General features: G+C 43.6%; 1 protein-coding gene and 1 pseudogene across 1 annotated transcript; both read right to left on the minus strand.

The window, feature by feature from the left end:
- Positions 1-246: 246 nt before the first annotated feature.
- On the minus strand, positions 247-4310 carry LOC144124781 (uncharacterized). Its single transcript, XM_077657657.1, has 4 exons — positions 4178-4310; positions 2948-2960; positions 1885-1925; positions 247-543 (listed from the first exon to the last, which is right to left on the minus strand). Exons 1-4 carry the CDS (start codon positions 4269-4271, stop codon positions 275-277), a joined length of 417 nt encoding a protein of 138 aa, XP_077513783.1. The 5' UTR covers positions 4272-4310; the 3' UTR covers positions 247-274.
- Positions 4311-9498: 5188 nt separating this feature from the next.
- Positions 9499-20599, minus strand: part of LOC144123946 (uncharacterized) — a 51099-nt pseudogene continuing 39998 nt past the window's right edge.

Raw genomic sequence — 20599 nt, forward strand, 5'->3', positions numbered from 1 at the left:
CTTGGAGTTAATTTCGGCCACCTGAAATTATTGAAATGAGCTGACATTGGACATAACATGGTCGTTCTTTGAATAATTTTGCCTCCACCGAAATTCAAAAATTCGACACCCATTGCCCGCATTCGATATTATACCTTGGGCGCATTCCAATAGCCACTCTGCAATCGCAAAGTGCTTTAAGCTAAAGGAGTAGGTGGTTGGTTGCGAGCAGTGCGTATTGACACTTGAGCCGAATTTTTCAGACCCCAAGGACAGACTCGGCTGGGTCGTTTTATTAACCTTCTCGCTTCGCCGCTGCCTTCTCCACAACGTGCTTAATACCAGCCGATGCCGCGCCCGTCGCGGCTCCGATTGCAATGGCCTTGACAATGAGCATAATGAGAGAGTGCTCATCGGTTTCTTCCCCCGTGAGGCTCAGGGCATTGATGGCGTCCAGCACACTGTCTCGCTCTTCAGCCGTGTTCATAGAAACGTCGCCCTGGAGAATCTTCCCAAGGGTTTCCACTGTCTTTCCGGCCTTGGCCAATGCGACTGGGTTGATATCTGCAATTGGGCGACAAGACAGCAACAAAGCTTAATGATGTCGTTTCGCTTTTGCTGATGTGTGCATTTCATCTGTGCTGCAAGTTCTAAATTGTTAGGCGCCACTTTAATTACATGTGCAATCTTCGCGCGAATTTGTGAGCAGGATGAACTGTCGTAGATCACGAGCTTACGCAAAGAGGGTACACATGTCGCATTGTCTTGCTTTGAATAAAATGCAATGGTCGTAAAATAAACAGTTAGGAACGACTTATAGCCACACATTTGATGACTGCGGATGGACAGAACTGAACTATTAGTATTCTGCTTCTTCACGCTTGGGGATACTACACTTGAGTGGCTTCAGTGTAATTTAATTACGCTTTAATTGCGCCTTTAATGAAACACAAATCTGAATGCACTTTGTTCTGTATTTGAGTTAAGTAGTGCACACGAAAACCTCTAGAGTCGCGCCTGCATTACTGTGCAGTAGGTTCTTGCCTACGACGACCGCGTCTGCACTGCTTATCTTTAATGATAGAAATGTAGTATCTCCAGCATGTGAGAAACAGCAAGCTTTGAAGAAACGGCATATAACAAGGGAGAGAAAATTATAACAATAAAAATACAACCCAACTGATCCCCTTCAGATTTTTGGTTGTTTGCTATGAATCACAACTGCTTAAATAAAAAAGAGGCAGGTTGTTTCGTTTGTTGTTGTTTCCCTTCTAACCAAAATAAACTGCATACAAGGAAACATGAAACATGACGGAAAGCATGGATTCTTAAAGATAAACGGTGTTACAATATTAAGCAAGAATAAATTACGCTTTTTTGAGTAAGGGCGAGTAAGCAGGGTTGGTGCAGTATGTGAAGCTTGTGCTCGTGAATCCTCCTCTCCCTGAACAAAAAAAGTTAAAAAGGAAACTGCAGAAAAAGCAACCTGAGCTTGCAGTTTCTTGAAAATTTTCTTGAGGGAAGAGTTTGTGGACAGTACATGAAGAATTTTTTTCATCTATGAAACGCCCGCAATGGATGCTGTTGTATCACTTTTTTTTCGTAAAAATGCCGACCTCCAGCGACCACTCATTCTGTAGAGCATTTGTTCACAACATAATGATAATAATAGAGCAATAATATTTGGCTGCCATTTCTCAAGTTCCTATCTTTTTAAGTAGCCATTCCAAAGGTCACAGGTCAGGGCGCCTCAATATTCGAAGAATCTGTAAACTGCACTTCGCGTACGGCACCATACGAGCATCGCCCCAATAAGCATTGAAGCAGGAAGCTCGCATCTCATAATATATTTAGTGAAAACAGCCATCAAACGGTGGGACTTAATTTGAAATCAGCATTACTCACCCTTCCTAATCTTCTCTCCCTCAACGCCTCCTGCTTCTTGTCTGAAAGGCATGTATAGAAGTTTAACGTGATTCAGGTTGTGCAAGCGTTTGATGAGTTAATATTGATGTCTCTCCAAGATGTAATGTTTCCCTCAATATCTATCTTGAACGAACCATTTGTTTCACCGCAAGTGACGATCGTTACATGATTCCCCACTGTGAAAAACAAAAGCATTTTATCCCAAGCCCGATTAAATAATCAGGCTAGCGGCAAGGACACAACGTAATTCTCGTAAGCGGACAGTATACTTGCAGATAATTAGTGGCTTCTAACGTTGAAAGTGACTTCGAGAATTTAACCAAATTGAAGGATTTGAATATTTATGGCGCAGTGAGGTTACCGGCGAATAATGGCAAGAGAATGTTCATGGTGTCCTGAAAATCTTGATTTTCGGGGAACTACAGTGATTGCGCTTTTGGTGGTGAAATTTCGGCTTTTGGTGGGAATATTTCGGCTGCTTTCGCCAGCATTTTTTCATACGCCTACTGCCGCCAATCAACTCTCCAATGAGTTTGCTCTCGGCGAAATGGAGTTTCTTGCTCACTTCCAGCCTTTCAGCGCTGATAATCTACTTCCGCCATAGCTGGCGTCATTATCGGACGCCGCTTTCGCTATTGAGATTACTGCGTCGATAATTACGATTCCATTTCAAATTTCAAAATGGATGTTCTATGCATGCTTTACCAGCAATTAAGCCGCTTAAGGCCCGTTGAAACTCATCGAATTCGCAAACCCTCCAGATGCCACTCGAAGCTGATGATGGAAATTCCAAGAACGCGCGACATTGAGGAGTTTCGAAAGATTATGCTTTCTATTGTGCAGTTATTTTCCAGTAACTCGCAATAAGCAGTGACAGGAGGACTAAATTTCGTTTTTGCGTTCACCATTAAGGGTTCACAAATTTTATGCAATGATTATTTATGTAATGAATAAAACATTTCAACATTCCAAATGAAGTATATGTCCAAATACTTCATTTCAGAGCGAAAACATAAGGCTAGGAAGGTGAAGGCGCACTTACACAACAGCCGCATCTGGTAGGCATGACATGAAAAAAAGAAAAACGAAAAAATATTATTAGCGTAAGCACTCAGAACCAGCATGATTCGCTACGATGATGTGTTCTAAATTTGTGTTGCCACATACAGGTATTGCCAGAGTCGTTTGATGCGTTCCTACTGGCCACGTACCATCTCCAAAGTCTATGAAAGTTTCTCATGTACCACAAAAATTCAACGCAGCAGCTATGCTTCATCACGCTAGTTGAGGAGTAGAGGCATTGATTTCAAATGGGAGCGCGATGTCGTTCAGAAAAATGCGGCACTGGGATAGCTGAAAATTACTTTTTTTTTCCCGCCCACAAGACTCAAGCAAACATGCTATCAAAGCTTATAACCGGTGTGCTTAACGCTGCTTTATTTTTCAACGCGGAAAATCTAAAATCCTTCTATCAAGCCTGGTTAAGCACTGTATATTTTTGTTTTTAGGTTAGATCCTTTTTATGACACTTACTAAAACCACTCTGGCTCTAAGTGTAAAACTAATGCCTGGAGGGCAGCAGACATGGCGGTGTCTTGTTGCAAAATGATAACCTCTGGCGCCCTTCAGAGAGTCGGATATACTCTCGCAGCAAACTCTTCGGTAATTTTTGCGACCAGTGAAAACACCGTCATAAAACCTAAATTTAGGGGCGTAGTTTTTAGAATTGCTCCTCTTCATTGCGGTAATATTTTTTTTAATTAAACCGGAAGTGTCCATTTTACCACCCCTTGCATTGAGAAATACACTGTTTCTGGGCTCTATTATAGTAAACGACGATACAATAGGCATATTGTGACCTGTGAGTCTTTAATTACCGTTACGGTCGACTCGATGCGGAAAATATGTGAATGGCGTCATTTACGTGCTATAGAGCATTGCTTAGGGGTGTGTACAGAAGATTCATCGTTTATTTACTCACTGTTCTCAAAATCATGGTTTTCGATGTCATTCCTAGTACCTACACACTCAAAAATGTAATTTTCTTCAACAGGGCAAAACAACTGTTGCATTATTATTTGAATGCGATGAAGATCACATCGAAAGAATAGAAACATTGTCAACATCATACCAATCGGAAGGACTATTTCGAAACATAGCTATCTTCCTATTAGTCTTCCTGCAGATAATACTGGTAGAAACCGGAAACCAAGATCCATGCGCGGCTAACTTTTATATAACGTACAAGATCATACTTGAAACCAGTACTCACCTAATGTCGTAGTAATTGCCAAAAGCACGAGGAAAATGAACATCTGCATGGTGAATTGTTTCCTGCGCAAAAAGCAAATATCACTCTCATGCATGGTACAGTATTCACTTAGCGCTACTTTTTTTCGTATTCGCTCTATCACGCAATTTGATTGTATTCGGCGGCCTTGGTTGAAACTTCGCTCTGGGTTACGCTGTGGTAACGTTTTCGGCTACTGCTTAGGATACTGACGGAAAGTGCCAAAGCTTTCGGATAAGCTCGACTTGATCTTTCGCACCATATTTGCTACGCTTTCTTGAAGATTTCGGTGTGAATTGGTCGAAAGAAGCAGCTGAAAGCTTTTTGTCACGTGCGTAAAAATTTAAGGAATAAGGAAGAAAACACGAAACAAGCAACCCAAAAAAAACACACAAAGCTCAATGAAAACATGAAACCGTTATAAGAGCAACCACACGCGACGCATAAGCGCCAAAATGAATTAAGAAATCTAAAGTTTAAGAGGAGATAGTTTAAAATAATAATTATCATTATCATCATCTGTCTGACTAAGACCACTGCAGATCAGAGGCCTCTCCCATATCTCTACTACTCTTGTGCTTTACCGACTGCGGCTACAGCATCACCACAAACTTCTTAACCTCATGAGCCCACCTAACCTTCTGCCGCCCCCTGCTACGCTTACCTTCGCTTGGAATCCACTCCGTTGCCCTTAAGGACCAGCGGTAATCTTGCATTCGCGTTACATGCCCTGCCCAAGCCCATTTCTTCCTTTTGATTTTGACTAGGGTGCCATTAACACGAGTTTGTTCCCTCACCCTCTCTGCCCGCTTCCGGTCTCTTAATGTTACACCTATCATATGCCTTTCCATGACTCTCTGTGTTATCCTTAACTTAAGCTGAACCCTTTTCCATAGCCTTCACATTTATGTCCCATAAGTCAGTACCGGTAAGATATAGCTGTTGCATACTTTTCTCTTTCAGGAATAATGGTAAACTGCCAATTATGGTGTGGGAGAGCCTGCCATGTGCACTCCACCGCATTCTCATTCTTCTAGCGAATCCTCTCTCATGGTCCGGATCAGCGGTCAATTCCTGCCCTAAGTATACGTATTTCCTTAAGACTTCCAACATCCGGTTACGAATTGTGAACTGCTGTTCTCTTGCGAGACTGTTCACAATAATGAAATAAAAGAAATGCTCGAAACGTGGCTTTAAGCTCAAAAAAATGGTGACTGAAAAATATACTGTGGCGAAAGTGAGATAGAAACGAAGAATGTGAGCTTTGAAAATTATCGAAATGATGAGAACAAGAAATGTATAAATATACAACCTGTATACAGGCGAGTGTGACTTTCGAAAGATAGAATTGAGAACCTGTCTGGACTTTCTTAAGATTTTTTTTCTGTTGGGACAAAGAAGTGAACATTGAATAAGATGTGAGGGTACATATATATTATTGATAGAGTTCGTAGAAAAATATTATAACTTGGGCTTTGATTTTCCGCTGTTTTTGAAAATTCAGCGGAATTTTTTGGTGTTTTTTCAGAGCACAAGTTTAGGTTCTTTAGACGAATATTATCTTGAAGAAATAAATTACTGACTTTTTCCAGTGATTTATTGCCGCAATACAGCGTGGAAAAAACCCAGTTAGGGCGTATTTCGGCGTTTTCACAGCAAGAATATTTTATTTAGTAGTAATTAACATGTGAATTGTAGTACCTGGAGCTGTGATTGCAGAAGGAACCGCTATCGTCATTAAAAAAACTAACGAGAACTAAAAGATTTAACCGGCAGATAAGATGAAAGTAGAAGTTTGTTAGGAACTTGTTTGTTAGGAAGTTTGTTAGGTAAATGTTATCGTTAGGTTGTGGCGGTGCGTTGAGCTGTTGGGTTGGACATCGCGTGGTCTGTGGGCTAATGGATGCGATGGAACCGCAGCTATGTCTTTGGGGTGAACTGGACATTATACTTTTTCATGATGCCCATGAACAGTTTAGTGTCAGATTCCTGTATGCAGTTGGTAAACCTACGTAGCCTACTAAATGATCTAAGCGGGTGTTGATGGAGAAGAAACTGTGCTCAGTTAACTAGCAGGCGCCGAGGTGGTGGTAATTCCCGGACTGCAAAGATGCGTACGCAAGCGGAGTAATACCTCAAATCAGGCACGTATATAAGAGAAGGCATAGACCCCTCCCCCCGCTCAATAGAAGCAATTAATCTGCGCACCTCTGAAAAAAAAAAGAATTCTGCCTACGAACCTGCCTCAGATCACACAACTGCACTGTACAGCCAACAATACCACACGTCGCATCAACTACATGGCGTCCCTCCTTAGTTTGTTTCCAGCTCTGACACAGTGTATCTAGCACTCAACTGACAGCTCTATATGCGTTGCACTTCGAGAATACTGAAGTTTTTTGGCTAAAAGCAAATTAAGAAAACTTAATCCGGGCTTCTTTTATGTTCATTTTTTAGGTCGGACGGATAAGTCCAAAGCCGAATAATAAGTGCCCGAGATTGCGGACACTTGATAGAATTGAGATACTTTATGTTGTTCACTCTCAAAGGACAGCTTTCATTGGTGAAAGGAATATTATGCATGAATATCCTAAACACTGGCGCCGGAATCTGTGGATAATAAAAGCGTTTGACTTGCGATTGCACACCCAGGCCACAACACTGATTCCAATATGGGCAAATATATGAACTAACAATTGTACTGCTTTTTTGCTTGCTGAAAATAATTAGAAAAAATTGCAGCTATAATATGCACTTTTTTCTGTTTTTACTCTACATTGCAAGGCATAGTGCAATCCGACCCAAAAGAAGTTAATTTTAAAACAGAAAGAATATTTGTTATAGCATTCATCCCACACCTAAATAAAAAATAGCATTTCAAATAAATAGCGTCTGAGACTTCGTTCTCGATTCAGCAACACGACACAAGAACGTGCATTTCTCTGAAAAGCAAGCCTGCTTACCTGCTCTCTCCAATTGAAAGACAGAAGATACAGCTCGCGGTTGCGAAGGACGGCTTTTATACAGCGTACGCAGTCATGTGAGCTGTTTTATCGTGGCGTCCAGAATACAATGCGCTTATTGCCGCGACACTTCGTAAGATATCAGGGTACACTTGAATCATACTGAGAACCGGTGCAGAAGATATGAATATGGCGTTGCTCAAATTCCTTCTGCTTTTTGTATCGAGGGCATAGCTCATGAAACAATTGCCCTCTGCACCGCCCTGAATGATAGGACGCTCTCCCAATTTAATCGGAGCGCAAAAATGAATGCTTCGGTCACGTGTAGCAATGCTCTGTAGATGTTCCTGCATTTATAAATGATTGGCGTCTGTCGTGGCTTGGCTTTGCAATAATATTGAACCGGTCTCTGCCGAAAAAAACAGCAAGAGTTGCAAAGCGCGGCTGTTTCTCTACAATAGAGCATAGCATGCGAATTATTTTGTTACATGCTGAAGCGCAGATCAGTATGGATAATCTCAATCACAGAAAATCCTAGGAGCATCCTGAGCGTTCATTATACGAATCAGCCCACGACTTCATGCAAGCAGGTTAATGACCTCTAATATAGATGTGATTATGCTGATCAGGGGTTAGTAGGAAACCTTTTCAATATTATATAATAAGGAGAGCTCGTTTTGAAGACCGTCGCGCGGATTAAGTTTGCAAATAAAAATTTCAAGCATTACTCAGCGTATTTATTCTTTTTCTTTCTGTCTGTATCAGGGCTCAGCCATTTATTTAAGAGCTATTTTTTAATTAATTCTGTGAGCTTCTCTTACAATACTTTGGGAATACGCTGTGTTTTACACTTACTGGCCCTTCTCTAAACCGCGCTGCTTATTAAGTCCGAATATATGTTGTAAAACCACCGCTTCATCGCGGGCGACGAAACAAATACCCGATTGGAAAGCAGAATTTGCCGGGAACAATCAAAAACAAGTTTTGGGCGTAGACACTGAAAGAGCAGTCACCTCATGAGCGCCTCTGCGCGATCACAAGGAATAATTCCTCCGCTGTCAGACATATCTCAAAACAAATGTCGCGGCTGCTCCTGCACCTCCACCACATATCTGAGAACTCCACAACACCTGTAAGCCGCGCAACACAGCCCGCAGCCTACTTCCCTTCAATTTCCTATGAACACATCGCCAGACGACTGCCACAAATCCACGCTCCGCAACACTACTTGTCTGCAGCGCTGGTTTTACCGCCCGCACAATCCCATGTGTTTGTTCGTGCAAGTCAATGCACAGCTCTACTCAAACTGCATCTTGTCGCGTATTTAACCATGCCTTCTTTTCTGGGACGAATTTTCTGGTAACCTGTTTTTTCAATCGCACTTCCACAACCCGATGAGTACCTGCACGACGGCCACAACTACCGTTTTTCAAGTCATATGGCAAAGCGATTCTCAGTGATGGTGACAGCAATGTTGAACAATCATGGCTCCTACAAGACACTTCAACTGTCGCTTCCTCTTCTACATTAACTCGTCTGTCGCCTTGTTTTCAGTGTACCCCTTTAGAGCCTACACCTGAGGGGTTATCATTCCATGGGAGCCTCAAGCATTCGGATGATTCTGTGACCACGTAGGCATCATTGCTTTCAGCACAGTGCTCACGTGGCACTGCCTGCTCTTGTCAGGCAAGCCACGATTCGATTTCTGTCCCAACAGTCAGCAAATTGAAGTCGTTCTACGCAAAACGGTCCCCGTAGCTTCTTGCACATAGAGTAAATAAGAAAACTGATTCTGGGAGCCCCGTACGAGGCAGCAATCTCGGGCGATGTCTTGTTTGAGAAATGTTAGCGCCAAAGCAAAGCTGCGTCTCACGTAGTCAGTGACCTCTGCGCGATATTAAACTGCTGATGCCTCTCCTCACATCCCAGGCTTTTGCCCTGTTCCTGCTGACAACGCTACAATACCACAACGTTCGAGCTCTTCAAGGCGCCCAGCACTCGCAAGGTAAATCGTGCCGATTCAAGCTGCACTGCCTGGCAGCACGTGCCCTCTAAGTCAAACGAGAATCACAGACACACGCAAGGTTGTTTCAGCGCAGCCCGTGTCGCAGCCATCGCACATTTGCCTCTTCAACACCCTTTGCCACTCCCGTCGCGTGCGACAGCACCTGTGCGTACTGCGCGTATCACTACATGTAGATAACTAACGTGGTAGTTTGGTCATGTTGGTATTGAATAGCAGGATGGAACAGCGCACACAGGACCAGGACACCGGGAGAGAAACGACGAGATACGCTATGTAGATCACAGGTCATTAAGCCCTCTTTCTACGTCCATCATCTAGAGCACCACGGCGAGAAGGCCGACAGCCCAGTCATCTTCAGTAACATCAGGCACTCCTTCTGCTAGCACACCTTTCCTCAGATACTTATCGTGCCTGACTACTTCAACTTGAACTACTCTTAATAACACATCATTATCACTTGATGCAGCTGGGCTCAGCCTCCCGTTCGTGCTCTGCCCACTCTGTGACCCTGCAGAAAATGTACGACCTGACCTTCACCGGTCTGTACGTACCTGTACACACTGTTCCTTTTTTTTCGTGCTCTGTTTTGTACGTTCTTTTTGCGACTTTGTTCGCGCGCAAACACCTAGATCGTGCTAGGCCTCCGTCCCTGTACCGCCACCGCTTGAGCGCTCGCGACAGGTCAGGTCAAGCGCACCGAAGGCATCGGGGCCACCTCATTAGCTCCAAGGTGCGATTGTTACGAAGTCTTTCTCCACGACGAGACGTAACACAGAATAAAGGAGGCGCTTTCTTTAAACGCAGTTTCATGAAGTGCAGTGATGTGTCCTGCGCTCTACCGAATTCTAAGGTATTTACTAGCTCTCTATGTTTGCGATTTTTTTTTCAAGCGCTAGCGAAGACAGCCTTGGACGCCCGCCGTCTTTGCGAATGTCTTGCCGCACGCACCTACCTCCGGGATCGGCCTTGTCTTTAGCGCGTCTTTACTATCCTGTCTTTCTATCCCATCTTTCAACTCTCCTACTATCTGCACGTGGTAGCGATTGTGGCTCGGCTTGAGCCAGTGAGCAGGCCTGTGCACTTTCCTTTTCTCTCTTTCTTCCTGGCAACAACAGACAACAGACGCACCTCCCGTTCACCAGAAAGGCATAGACGACTGTGTAATCATCATCTTCAACCAAACATCGTCTACCGCAATACCATGGCCTCTACCATATCTCTCAATTAACCGGAGCCACCATAGCCCCGCAGAATTATTGATCTCATCCGCCCGCCTCCCTCCATGACTGCTAATGCTCCGCTTGTTCTCTCTTGCATCCACTACGTTACTGAAAGGAACCATTCGTTATTAATGCGCTTTCATTAGAAGTGTCAGGGCGAACGAAAATAGCAAGCACCGTCTGTCAGTAGCCAGTAGCAGGTAGCAACTTGCCCACTGGGCTACGAACGAAATCAGGGCTCTACTTCGGTGTTAACGAGCCATAGAAACACACCTGGGATAAAACAACCTTTCCTGAGTTAACCTCGTATCTAGCGATCTTGCTACCTAAGGTAAGGTATGCCACCTAAGATATAACGAATTCACTCAATGCGTTAACCCCGGAAATGCAGAGCCTATTTATGCCGCCTCGCATATACCGCCTCGCATATAACTGTACCCCGGTACAGTTGAGGCTATCAGGCACTGCGTATATTCAATGGAAAGTTTGGGTATCGCAGTTTTCCTGCCATCCTTTAATAAATCTACAGTTGTCTGATCCTCAATATTCATTCTCCCCCTTTACATCGCATGTGAGGCTTATTTGCTTCCTTTATTGTTACTGACGCAGGAAATCATTCATCCACAGCACTGGCTTAATAGCATCCTCAGTATGTTTACAACTGCAGAGAGCGATGTAGAATTCTTCGGCTATATTGCTTACCTTTCTTCTCCAATCTGTTAATGACTTTTAATTCTTTGCATCTTAGTGTGTACGCGTTTTCTCTTACTAATTAATCTTCAACAGTCCAGGCTAATCGCCTTCTTGCTGAGCCTGCTTGAACCCCGCAATATTATGCCTCCTTATGTTGATTGCCTTGAGCTTACTGATCACCTTTTAAATTCTGCCGCCTCTACTAATTGAGGTTACAGGCATCCATTCATTGGAGTTTCTTAATCAGGTATTTCGCCTCCTTAGAGCTCTTGCCAGTATCCTGCCTTGCTGTCCTACTCTCTACTTGGACAGCGCATTAATTGAGTATATTTGTGGGAATATCCATCTCCTCCAGAACACAACATCTGCGTCCTACATTACAGCAAATGGGCTCTTCTCCAGCAAGACCGTGATTTCCGCTGCCATTTTTCTTATCACTAACTCGTTATTGGGCTTCTTCGTTCCCAGTTTCATTCGTTTACTTTTGGAATGTACGCCAGTTCAAGGACTTATCACACTATTTTCACTACATATCACCTTTCCAAGAATCTCCACGCCATTAATTTTCCGCGGTAGCGTGCAAAATATGAAGTGTATCTCATTTTTAGCCTCGATTTTTGGGATCTTGTGAATCCGCTTCTCGTTCTGCGCAATGCGCAAGGTGATCAAGATTTACAAACTATTTCCTTTTGCCAACTCTGCTATTCATTCTTCCTTGCTCTTTCTAGGCCCTATGCAATAGTCCACCGCTGCCTGGTCGCCTGCTTGCTTCTTGCCTACTTTGTCATTTATATCGCCCGTCAAAATTGATAAGCGAGGTTTCTTTAGTGCGAAAGCACTGCTTCATTAGCAAAGCTGAAAAGTCCGGAGTGTGTAAAGCCTCAACCTCTGACCTTGGTCTTGTATGCGGTTGCCTTTGAGGGGATGTTACTCAAGTGCTTTCGCACGATTGAACTGCCCTCCCAATTTTTCAGCTTTTTGTTTTCCAATGAAACTGCAAAACAAGGCAAATGGCATGAAAGTTGGCGAAGCGTAATCTGTCACAGGTTGCCAACAGGAAAATATTTCAAATACATTCAGAGAGAATCCTACAGTTAACAATATAAACGTCCAGCATAAAATATAAGCCGCAAATAAAATCACAAAAAAGGTTGCAGATTAACACATCTCACGACGTGAACAAACAGTTTATAGCGGCTGCGACTGCAAATTGCCGAAAAAAATAACTGGTGTTTATCTGGATGTGGAAAGGGCTTGAAATAGACAGCATCAAGAAAGAAAGCTTAAAAAATCATGAAGACTGATTGTTTGCACGCGTAAATGAGAGTGGCCATAAACATAAGATATATCAAACATTGATTAACAACGCTCTATACTAGAATCTTAAAAGCTTAAATGGTAGAGTAAGGTCCGTGTAGCATTATTGATAGTTAATTTTATTGCTTTAGAAAGAACATCGTGTTTCCCTTACGTCTCTTTTTTATGTGTATGAGTTCGAAAGTTATTTTGTGGAGACTTATCTCTGCCTATAAAATGCTTTTTTTTAGGAATAACTGCACCACTTTCTGGGAATACACCTTTTTGTCCAGTAATAACTCGTATTTTACGAAGAGTAGCTGCAATCATTCTCAAAAAGGCCTAGAATTCGTTTCTCAAGTCATCATCTCCTGGTTATGAGTGCTGTTTGTAACTGAATTTACTACTGACATATTTCATTCTCATGGCAGATCGAAGGTTATGAACAAGGTATATTTTACAACGATAGCTCTTTAGCGCTTGTATTGGTCTTCGCAATGAGCAGTATCAGAGAGCGCTCATCGGTTTCTTGCCACGTGACGATCAGGGCAGTTATGGCGTCGAGCTCATTGGCTCGCTTCTGAGCATTTCCGGGTTTGCTCAGTGCGGCTAGTTTGATATTTGCAATCAGTGGAGAAGATGGAAATAAGATTAGGTGCGCTGGTGTCGCTCTTACTCGCTTGTATATATTTCATCTGCGATGGCGGCTGTAAATATTAAGCACCACTTTTTGCATTATTAGTATGCATTGGTGAACACTACGATCTATAATTCATGTGCAACTCGAAGGGGGACCGATGTCTCGTTGCTTTAAAAAAAATGTTAAAGAACGGCAATGCAACGCAAACATTCTGTAGTGATCGCACAGCTAAACACTTTGATGACTGAGGGCGACCACAAGTAAACTATTAGTTGGCAGATTTCCTATGCTGAAGAACGCTACATATTATATACGCCTGTGTCATTTAAAATGGCTTTCCATGCACTTTTCATGAAATCAAGCGTTCAGCGCCTCTTTCTACCTGACATGGCTTAGGTCAGCACAAGATTCACCGCAGCCACGTCTCAATTTTCAGTAGTTGGATCTAGTATGTCACGAGAGCAGCTGACCATTATAATATTAAAAAAAAATCATTTTGCTGGTGCGAAACAGTTCGGCTTTAGGAAGTGAATATCCAAGGGTGAATGAGTGGAGACGCAAATATAATTAGACGTTACTGATGCTCCCCATGTGGTTTATTTGTTTGCTTAGTATGCCGACTACTTGTCACATTACCAGGAATATGGGACTGAGCTAAAGCAGTGCCGCTAAGCCTAGCGACCTATAGCGCTTCATAGGCAGCTGCTCCGTCATTCTCTTTCTCTCTTACTGCGTCACGGATGATATCTGTGCGCTATCCTTCAATGCTGAAAGCTATGCGCCACTTGGTGGAAAACAAGCGAAGCGAACTTATAACTAAAGTAAGCAGCATGCAAACGTAAAGTGGAAAAATCGAGACGACACGGATTGGAAGATAATATCGGTTAGATAATAATAACCAAGAGGAGGTGGCGGAAGCGTGGCAGTGAAGTGTTTGAAGCTCATTGTTGCGAATTCCTCCACTCTGTTCAAAACAAAATTCTCAGGCTTTCTTGTCGAGGGAGCACCAAGTCGTTGAGAGAGTTCTTGAAGTGCACTGCAGTAAAGATGTAGCTCATTCTAGGCCGGTTCATAGATGCTGACAGCCGCACTAGAGTGTTGGGATGTGGCCCACCATCAGGTGCCTTTATTTACTAAGCGTTCCTTCTCTCTCATTTTGTACAAACGCTAGCTGCATACAAGGAAATGACAAAGACACGACGAAGCGCCTCGTCGTATTTTTTTCTTTTCTCGCATGCAGCTAACGCTTTTCAATGCGTAATAATGATATACAAACTAGTCCCGCGGTAGGTCTTTTGACTTTCGTTCGCAGTCGAGAGCCCGCTCGACTTTCTTTGTCGTTTTTTTATGTATTACGACACGCGCGACCAGAGCTGGTTACTGGCCGTGCAGCTGGATGGCGCCACGGGACCTATGTCGCCGGCGCGCGATTTATGTAATGACGGCCACTCACGCTGCGCTGGCCCCTCGCCCTCAAGTGCTACCTGGACTGCACGTGCGCCTATCGGGCTGCAGGTCACAGCTTAGGCTGTTTCGCGCTGTGTGTTGTGCCACCACGGCACCAAGAAAACGCTGTTGATGGCGCATGCGCTACTCTGGTGGCAGCGCAGCAGGTAGATAGTAAGGGCGGGTGAACCAAAAGTTTCGCGATTCCTCATTTTGTTTCGGCACTATGTACTCCTCGTTTCAGTCCTCAAGGTCACCCGTGGTGCGCCGACAACGGAAGCTGAACAAACATTGAACAGGCGCGCAAAGCAAGCTGATGCTTGCCCTCTTCTGGAAGGAAGTGTTTTCGAAATACTCTTGTTTAATGTTTGAATGTATCAGATGCCATTATTTATTGCTATTAGAACACCCATCTATTACGGATAAACAAACTCGCCCCAGGCCACATTATTTGCATACTATTCCTTAGCTGAATAATCCTAAATAGCAGTAAAAATCTTTCAATAGTTATTCAGAAGGTAAGAGAACAATGACGTTGAATAACCCTGGAACATATAAATCACCAGCTGACACATGGCGCAATGAGGGGACTACCAGAATAAAAGTAATGAGCCAAGCCTGTATCTGAAGATATAGTTGGTTAAAGACAATCATCAGCAAGTGGTACTTGTGAAATCTACATTTTTTATATTTTAGAATTTTTACTCCCCAGTGCCACCTGCTTCTTCTCTAAACGGGAAGTCTGCCGTTATTCAGCTTAATAAATATGTGCTGAGTTTATAATGATGTGTGGAAGAAATGAAATATTTACTTTATTATCAAAATTTTAATGATTGTTTTTGATTTAGGTGCAAGGAAGTTTGATTATTAAACTACATATCTGGAAAGCACAACAGTTTATCCTAAGTCGTTGGGAACAGTGATAGTAGAGGCTACAACACAGCATACTTCGTGTCAGCGGTTACAGCAACTAAAGATATTTTGCACCTTTCAACTTTGAAGGTAAGCTCAACCGATTTAAGACAATTACAGCATGTTCAACGACTGCAATGTATGGCACTTGCAGGCTGAGTCATGCTATTATTATAATTTTTGTGCTAACATTTTCAGTAGTTAGGTTATCGCCGAATGAAGCCTGTACGATGTTCAGCCTCTCCTAAAAATTTCGGATACATCGTTGCATACCGCCAAACTGCGCTCGGCGTTCGGCTGTGTTAGATGCATTTTGCGTAGCAAGCGTCTGTGCGCTGAAAGTCGACGGACGTTAGCTGGCGTCACGATCGCGCTCTCCACATGGCCATGAGGGCTGCAGGGAAGCCTGAACGCCGTTGCTGCTTTAGTTGACTAGTATTTCTGTTTCAAATGCAAGGACAAACGGCCTTCGCATTCTTTACCCGCAAATTTCACATACTGAACGCATTTGAGATCGTCGAGTTGGGAAATTTTGAAGTGAGCATTAAAGATATTCAAATGGTCCTGATGTCCTGATGGTGCTTATTCGATTTTCTGGGGTTACGTTCACGTAACTAGCATGAAGCACTGACAGGGGGCAGAATTTGGTTGTTCCGTTAGCCATATAATTTTCAGGATTTTAGTTAGTTACAGCTCTCTTTAAAATGCTTCAGATATATACGTGGGTTTCCTGTTGCCAAGAGCAGAAAGAAACTGAATAAGAAGAGGAGGACGGACTTACACAAAAAGCCACATCTGGTAAGCTTAACATAAAATAAAAATAGCAAAAAAATGTCGCAAGTACATCAAAGCTAGGATTTTTAAACATGAAAAAACACCTTGTGGATTTATTTGCGCCAAGGTGTTTTTTCCAAGTTTCAAAATGCTACACCAACTAGCCAGGGAACATGCTTTACTGTGTCGAAGCTAAAATTTTAAAGATTCCTCGTCTACAGCGTTTATTCCTATGGGTGCGGCCAGGCTCACTGGGTAGATTGCTATAGGTCGCGTGGCATTTGCATCAAGCCAAGAAAGTTTTGCATGTCACATACAACAACAACGCAGCGGCGCTTTCACCACGTCACTTCAGGAGCCGATGCCTTCGTTTGAGATGAGAGCTCGGCATCTTTCGCATAATTATGGCACAAGGCTAGTTGAAGACGGGATTTTTTGCCGTCCTAAAGGCCACATATGTTCGGTCGCGGGTTGTAAAGTCCTTCATATAGCCCGCGTCTATCATGCACACACTGCATGTTGAACCACTGCGCAGCTCACGCTTAGCCCTTTTAAATCTGATAAGTAGTATAGAGACGGGGAAGAAGTGGGAGTGGAAAATGTGCCCATGCCCAGCCCCCATATTTTCTACCCAGAGGCCATGTAGGCTGCAGGCGGGAATACTAGGTGTTGGCCCACACCCATCTTCCTTGGCTCCGTGAGGAGGCTACACGGGCAGCCTTTGTTGGGGGCGCCGGCACATCAACTTTATGTGCCCCTGTCTTGCGCACAAGCTGCATGCAGCCCATGCTAAGCCCTTTCATATGCGATTTAGAATACAGGCAGAGAAGACGCGGGAATGGCAAATGTAACCATGCCCAGCCCACATGGGTCCATCACAGGTGTTCCTCAGACAGCCCAAACAGCATGCCTATAACGCTTCGCCACTGTCAAGCCCAAATTTTAGCCCTGTATTTTCTACGCTGGGCCCACGTAGGCTGAAGGCAGAAAAATTAGCTCTGTGCACATACAAATCCACCGCGGCTCCCTCAAGGCGCTGAACGGGCTGTCATTGTTGCGGATACCCGCACTTCACCATCATAGAGCCTGCATCCTTGCCCACATGTATCTGCGCTGGAACGCAGGTTGGCTATTCGCTCTGTTTAAGCCCATGCATAGACGATGAGGGGCTCACTCAGTCATAAAATACACAACCCCAGCGTTTTTTCCAGCCCTGCAACCATGCGGGACCCGCGTAGAGTTATTGCAGGCACCCACCAGCCCTCATTGCTCATGTCGGATCCGCTTGGGCCCACCACATTGTGTTACTAGGGTAGATACAGTGCATCCGCGTTAAGGGCAAGAGTGCTGTTGTTCCAATGACGTTGCTTTCAATCACGTTGCTTGCTTAAAAGGGAACAGCGCAAACATAGGACGAAGAGAGGAACGTAGAACACAGGCGCTGACTTACAACTCATGTTTATTCGAAAGGTGCACACACATATTAAGCAGTCTCGAGGCATGCTGTCAGCTTAGTAAACATCAGGGGCGGTGTAAAGGGCCGGATAAAAGCGATGAAATCTTAAAAGCTAGAAAAAGTTTAACAAGGTACGATGCCTGTGGAAAGGGTGACGTGAGAGAATGAAAACAACAAGATACAGGTGCAGTCGGGTTAAAAAGGAGCGTGGCTAGCACTTTATGTAAAACAGTTAAGATAAAAAGTGAGATACGATCACTTGTCTAGATAGGCAGTCTCTTTTGACAATAGGTTCATGGATGGACTGCTGACACACGTGTCGCCACGGTTTTTAATTATGTAAGCTTCGTGTATCTCATGTGTGCGCTTCCCCTGTGTGTTTCCCGTGTTCTGTGTTCCTCTCTTCATCCTGTGCTTGCGCTGTTTCCTTTTAAGCAATGTTAAACCAACTAGCCCGCAGCAACACCCTCGTTTTAGGTTCATAAACACCTCTAGATACCCATTATGTTCTTTTGAGCTGTAACTGAATTTATGGATAATGTGGTTTGGTTAACGCCGCGAAAAGTCGTGTTTAAGACCGCATGCAATTGAGCATCTCTAACATAAGTTGGAAATAGCAGCTGTGCTCTTTCACCTTTTACAACTAGAGCGCTACATTAACATTGTTTGGGGTAAATAGAGCACCTATCTTGCTCTTATCCTGTTTGACCATAAAGCTACACAGTTTAGTTGCAGGTTGTTAACAATGCCTTCTATATGCGACTAGAGCCGAGGGGCTTACGAGAACGTTTTCTGTTTTCCCACGTGATTCTGATTTTTTAGGTTAAGTGTAGAAGAAGCGTATAACACACACGCGCATATTACATCCGCACGTCAGCAATAAAGTGTCCTCGGCCGATCTGAACGTAAGCATTACCCTCTCATGAGGACACATTTCTAGAGGTGAAAGTTCACTGCTCAGACAGACGCAATCGACTTTGCTTACCTTCGCTGCGTTACATAACGTACTGCTACTTAACGGCTTCGGCAGGCAGCTATAAATCAAAAAGAGAAACAGTGAAGCGCGTCCTTTGGCAGCGCACTCAATACACTCCCCAGACATCCGTTGAAAATCGTTGTGTTCTAAACTCAGCCCGTCAAATAACGCGTCAACTCACTGCAAGGAAATCGTTTCAGTTAAGCATGTTACTGTGGTTCTTCAAAATTAGAGAACTTGGTCTATGTACAGGGGGACTGTACAAACGACATTCGGAATTTACTAATATCACGTTTATAATACTAGTGTTGCAAAATGAAGTCTGAATCTAACGTCGAGAATGGCTTTAATTTAGTTTGTCAGGGCAAACCGGTGTGGTGGTGAATGAGAGTGACAGAGTAAAGCGGTTCCTCGATGTGCGAGGAAGCTTTTAGCAGGAACATGAAGCAGGGCTGGGGAATTGTAATTCGAATGTATGTCTAGTTCAATTCGTACGAAGAGTTAACAATGAAAGGGTTCAATGTTTACCTGCATGCAGCAAAGCCTGCTCGGTACTCGCCTGAGGATTGAAAACGCAGCAAAGATGTCGCTCTCGCGTCATGATCTAGATTTAGAAGGTTTATACAGTGACAGCTGTAACAAGAACTGTCATCAGCATCTGTGCTCAACGTCGGACGTTGCACACAAAAGTGACGCCCCTATTTCATCGCATTTTTCACCCTCGCTGTCACCCTCTTTGCCCGTGTGCTGTGCGATGTCAGTGTACGTTAATGAGAGCAAGAAAGTCAAAGTTATTTAAGAACTCTCTAATACATGACCTCTCTCTTCTTTCACTTCCAATTTCCTCCTTTTGTTCACTACGTGGTCGAGGTCTCACCGACAGATGAGAGAGTTACTGCGCCTTTCATTTCCTGAAAAACTAATTGTACGCTTATCTTGCAGCTGCCTTAGTTTGGCCCCATTACCCTTCACCATACTTTCTGCCTGGAGCTATCTACCTAGAGTAAGACAGTGGACACGCCTTTTCATTCCTCAGAACCCTCTCTTCTTGCTTCTTCAGCACTATTCCGACGCAGACCATTCGAAGTGCATCTGGTGAGTTCGTGCGCAATACTCAACAGGCTTTGGAACATTGGCGTCTGCGATGTGCGCAAACAAAACAAAATTGCCTGTCAAAACAAAACAGACTGCTTTGCTTCACATAGGCGACCACGTGACATAATGAGATGCTTCAAGACTTATAACGTCTTCCGGAACCTGTAAAGTGCTATTTTCTCTCATTGTTTTTGTATAAACGGGTCACATATTCTATAAGTTATTGTCTTGACTTTTGAGCTAAATACAAACAGCCGGTAAGAAATTACGTACACTTATAGTTGTGTTATTCTTGTTAATTCAGAAAATGTGATATTCATAGGCACGTAATAAAAATTAGTTGGGTTTCATGCCTCGATGCTGTAAAAACTGCAGTTTGATTTCACAATCGGCTTTTTAATTTCGGCGACGGATTTGACTTACAGGGAAGACACGCTTGCAGCGGTTAATGGCCAGTGTACTTGCTACGAAGGTGTTAAAGGTTGATGTACGCGAGTATTCCGATATGGCAATACATATGCCCTGACATCGGCATATCTCGCCTTTGTGCGCATCACCATACATGCCGTTGTAAGCATGCGGATCATTCACGCCTTTGTCAAGAAAATGTTACTCAAACTCTGTATAACACGTGGCTCGTTGGGAGAAAAGAACAATCCGATGATTTAGATTGGAGGTGTTCAAGATTAGCCGGGGAGCTGTGTAAGTGCTTGCTGCTCGATGCACTTACAAGTGACGCGTCAGAACAGATATCAGGCGCAAGGTGAAGCATTGGAGAACAATAGACACAGATAGAAACACGGAACTTTGCCTGAGAAGCCAATGTTCGTCTTCTTTTCGGGCATGAGGTGCAGTAATTTTGATTGCAAAGTCTCATCATTTTAAGCAAGCTTGCTTATGTATATGG

Source organism: Amblyomma americanum, chromosome 3 (assembly GCF_052857255.1).
Source record: "Amblyomma americanum isolate KBUSLIRL-KWMA chromosome 3, ASM5285725v1, whole genome shotgun sequence".
In the NCBI taxonomy this organism is placed as follows: domain Eukaryota; kingdom Metazoa; phylum Arthropoda; class Arachnida; order Ixodida; family Ixodidae; genus Amblyomma; species Amblyomma americanum.

What these genes read in the sequence shown, in the direction of transcription:
- LOC144124781 (XM_077657657.1), bottom strand. Translation starts at nt 4,271, where the DNA reads ATGCATGAGAGTGATATTTGCTTTTTGCGCAGGAAACAATTCACCATG. An exon ending in GGGAGAGAAGATTAGGAAGG is followed by an intron (nt 544 to 1,884) that starts GTGAGTAATGCT and finishes GCCCAATTGCAG; the next exon opens with ATATCAACCCAGTCGCATTG.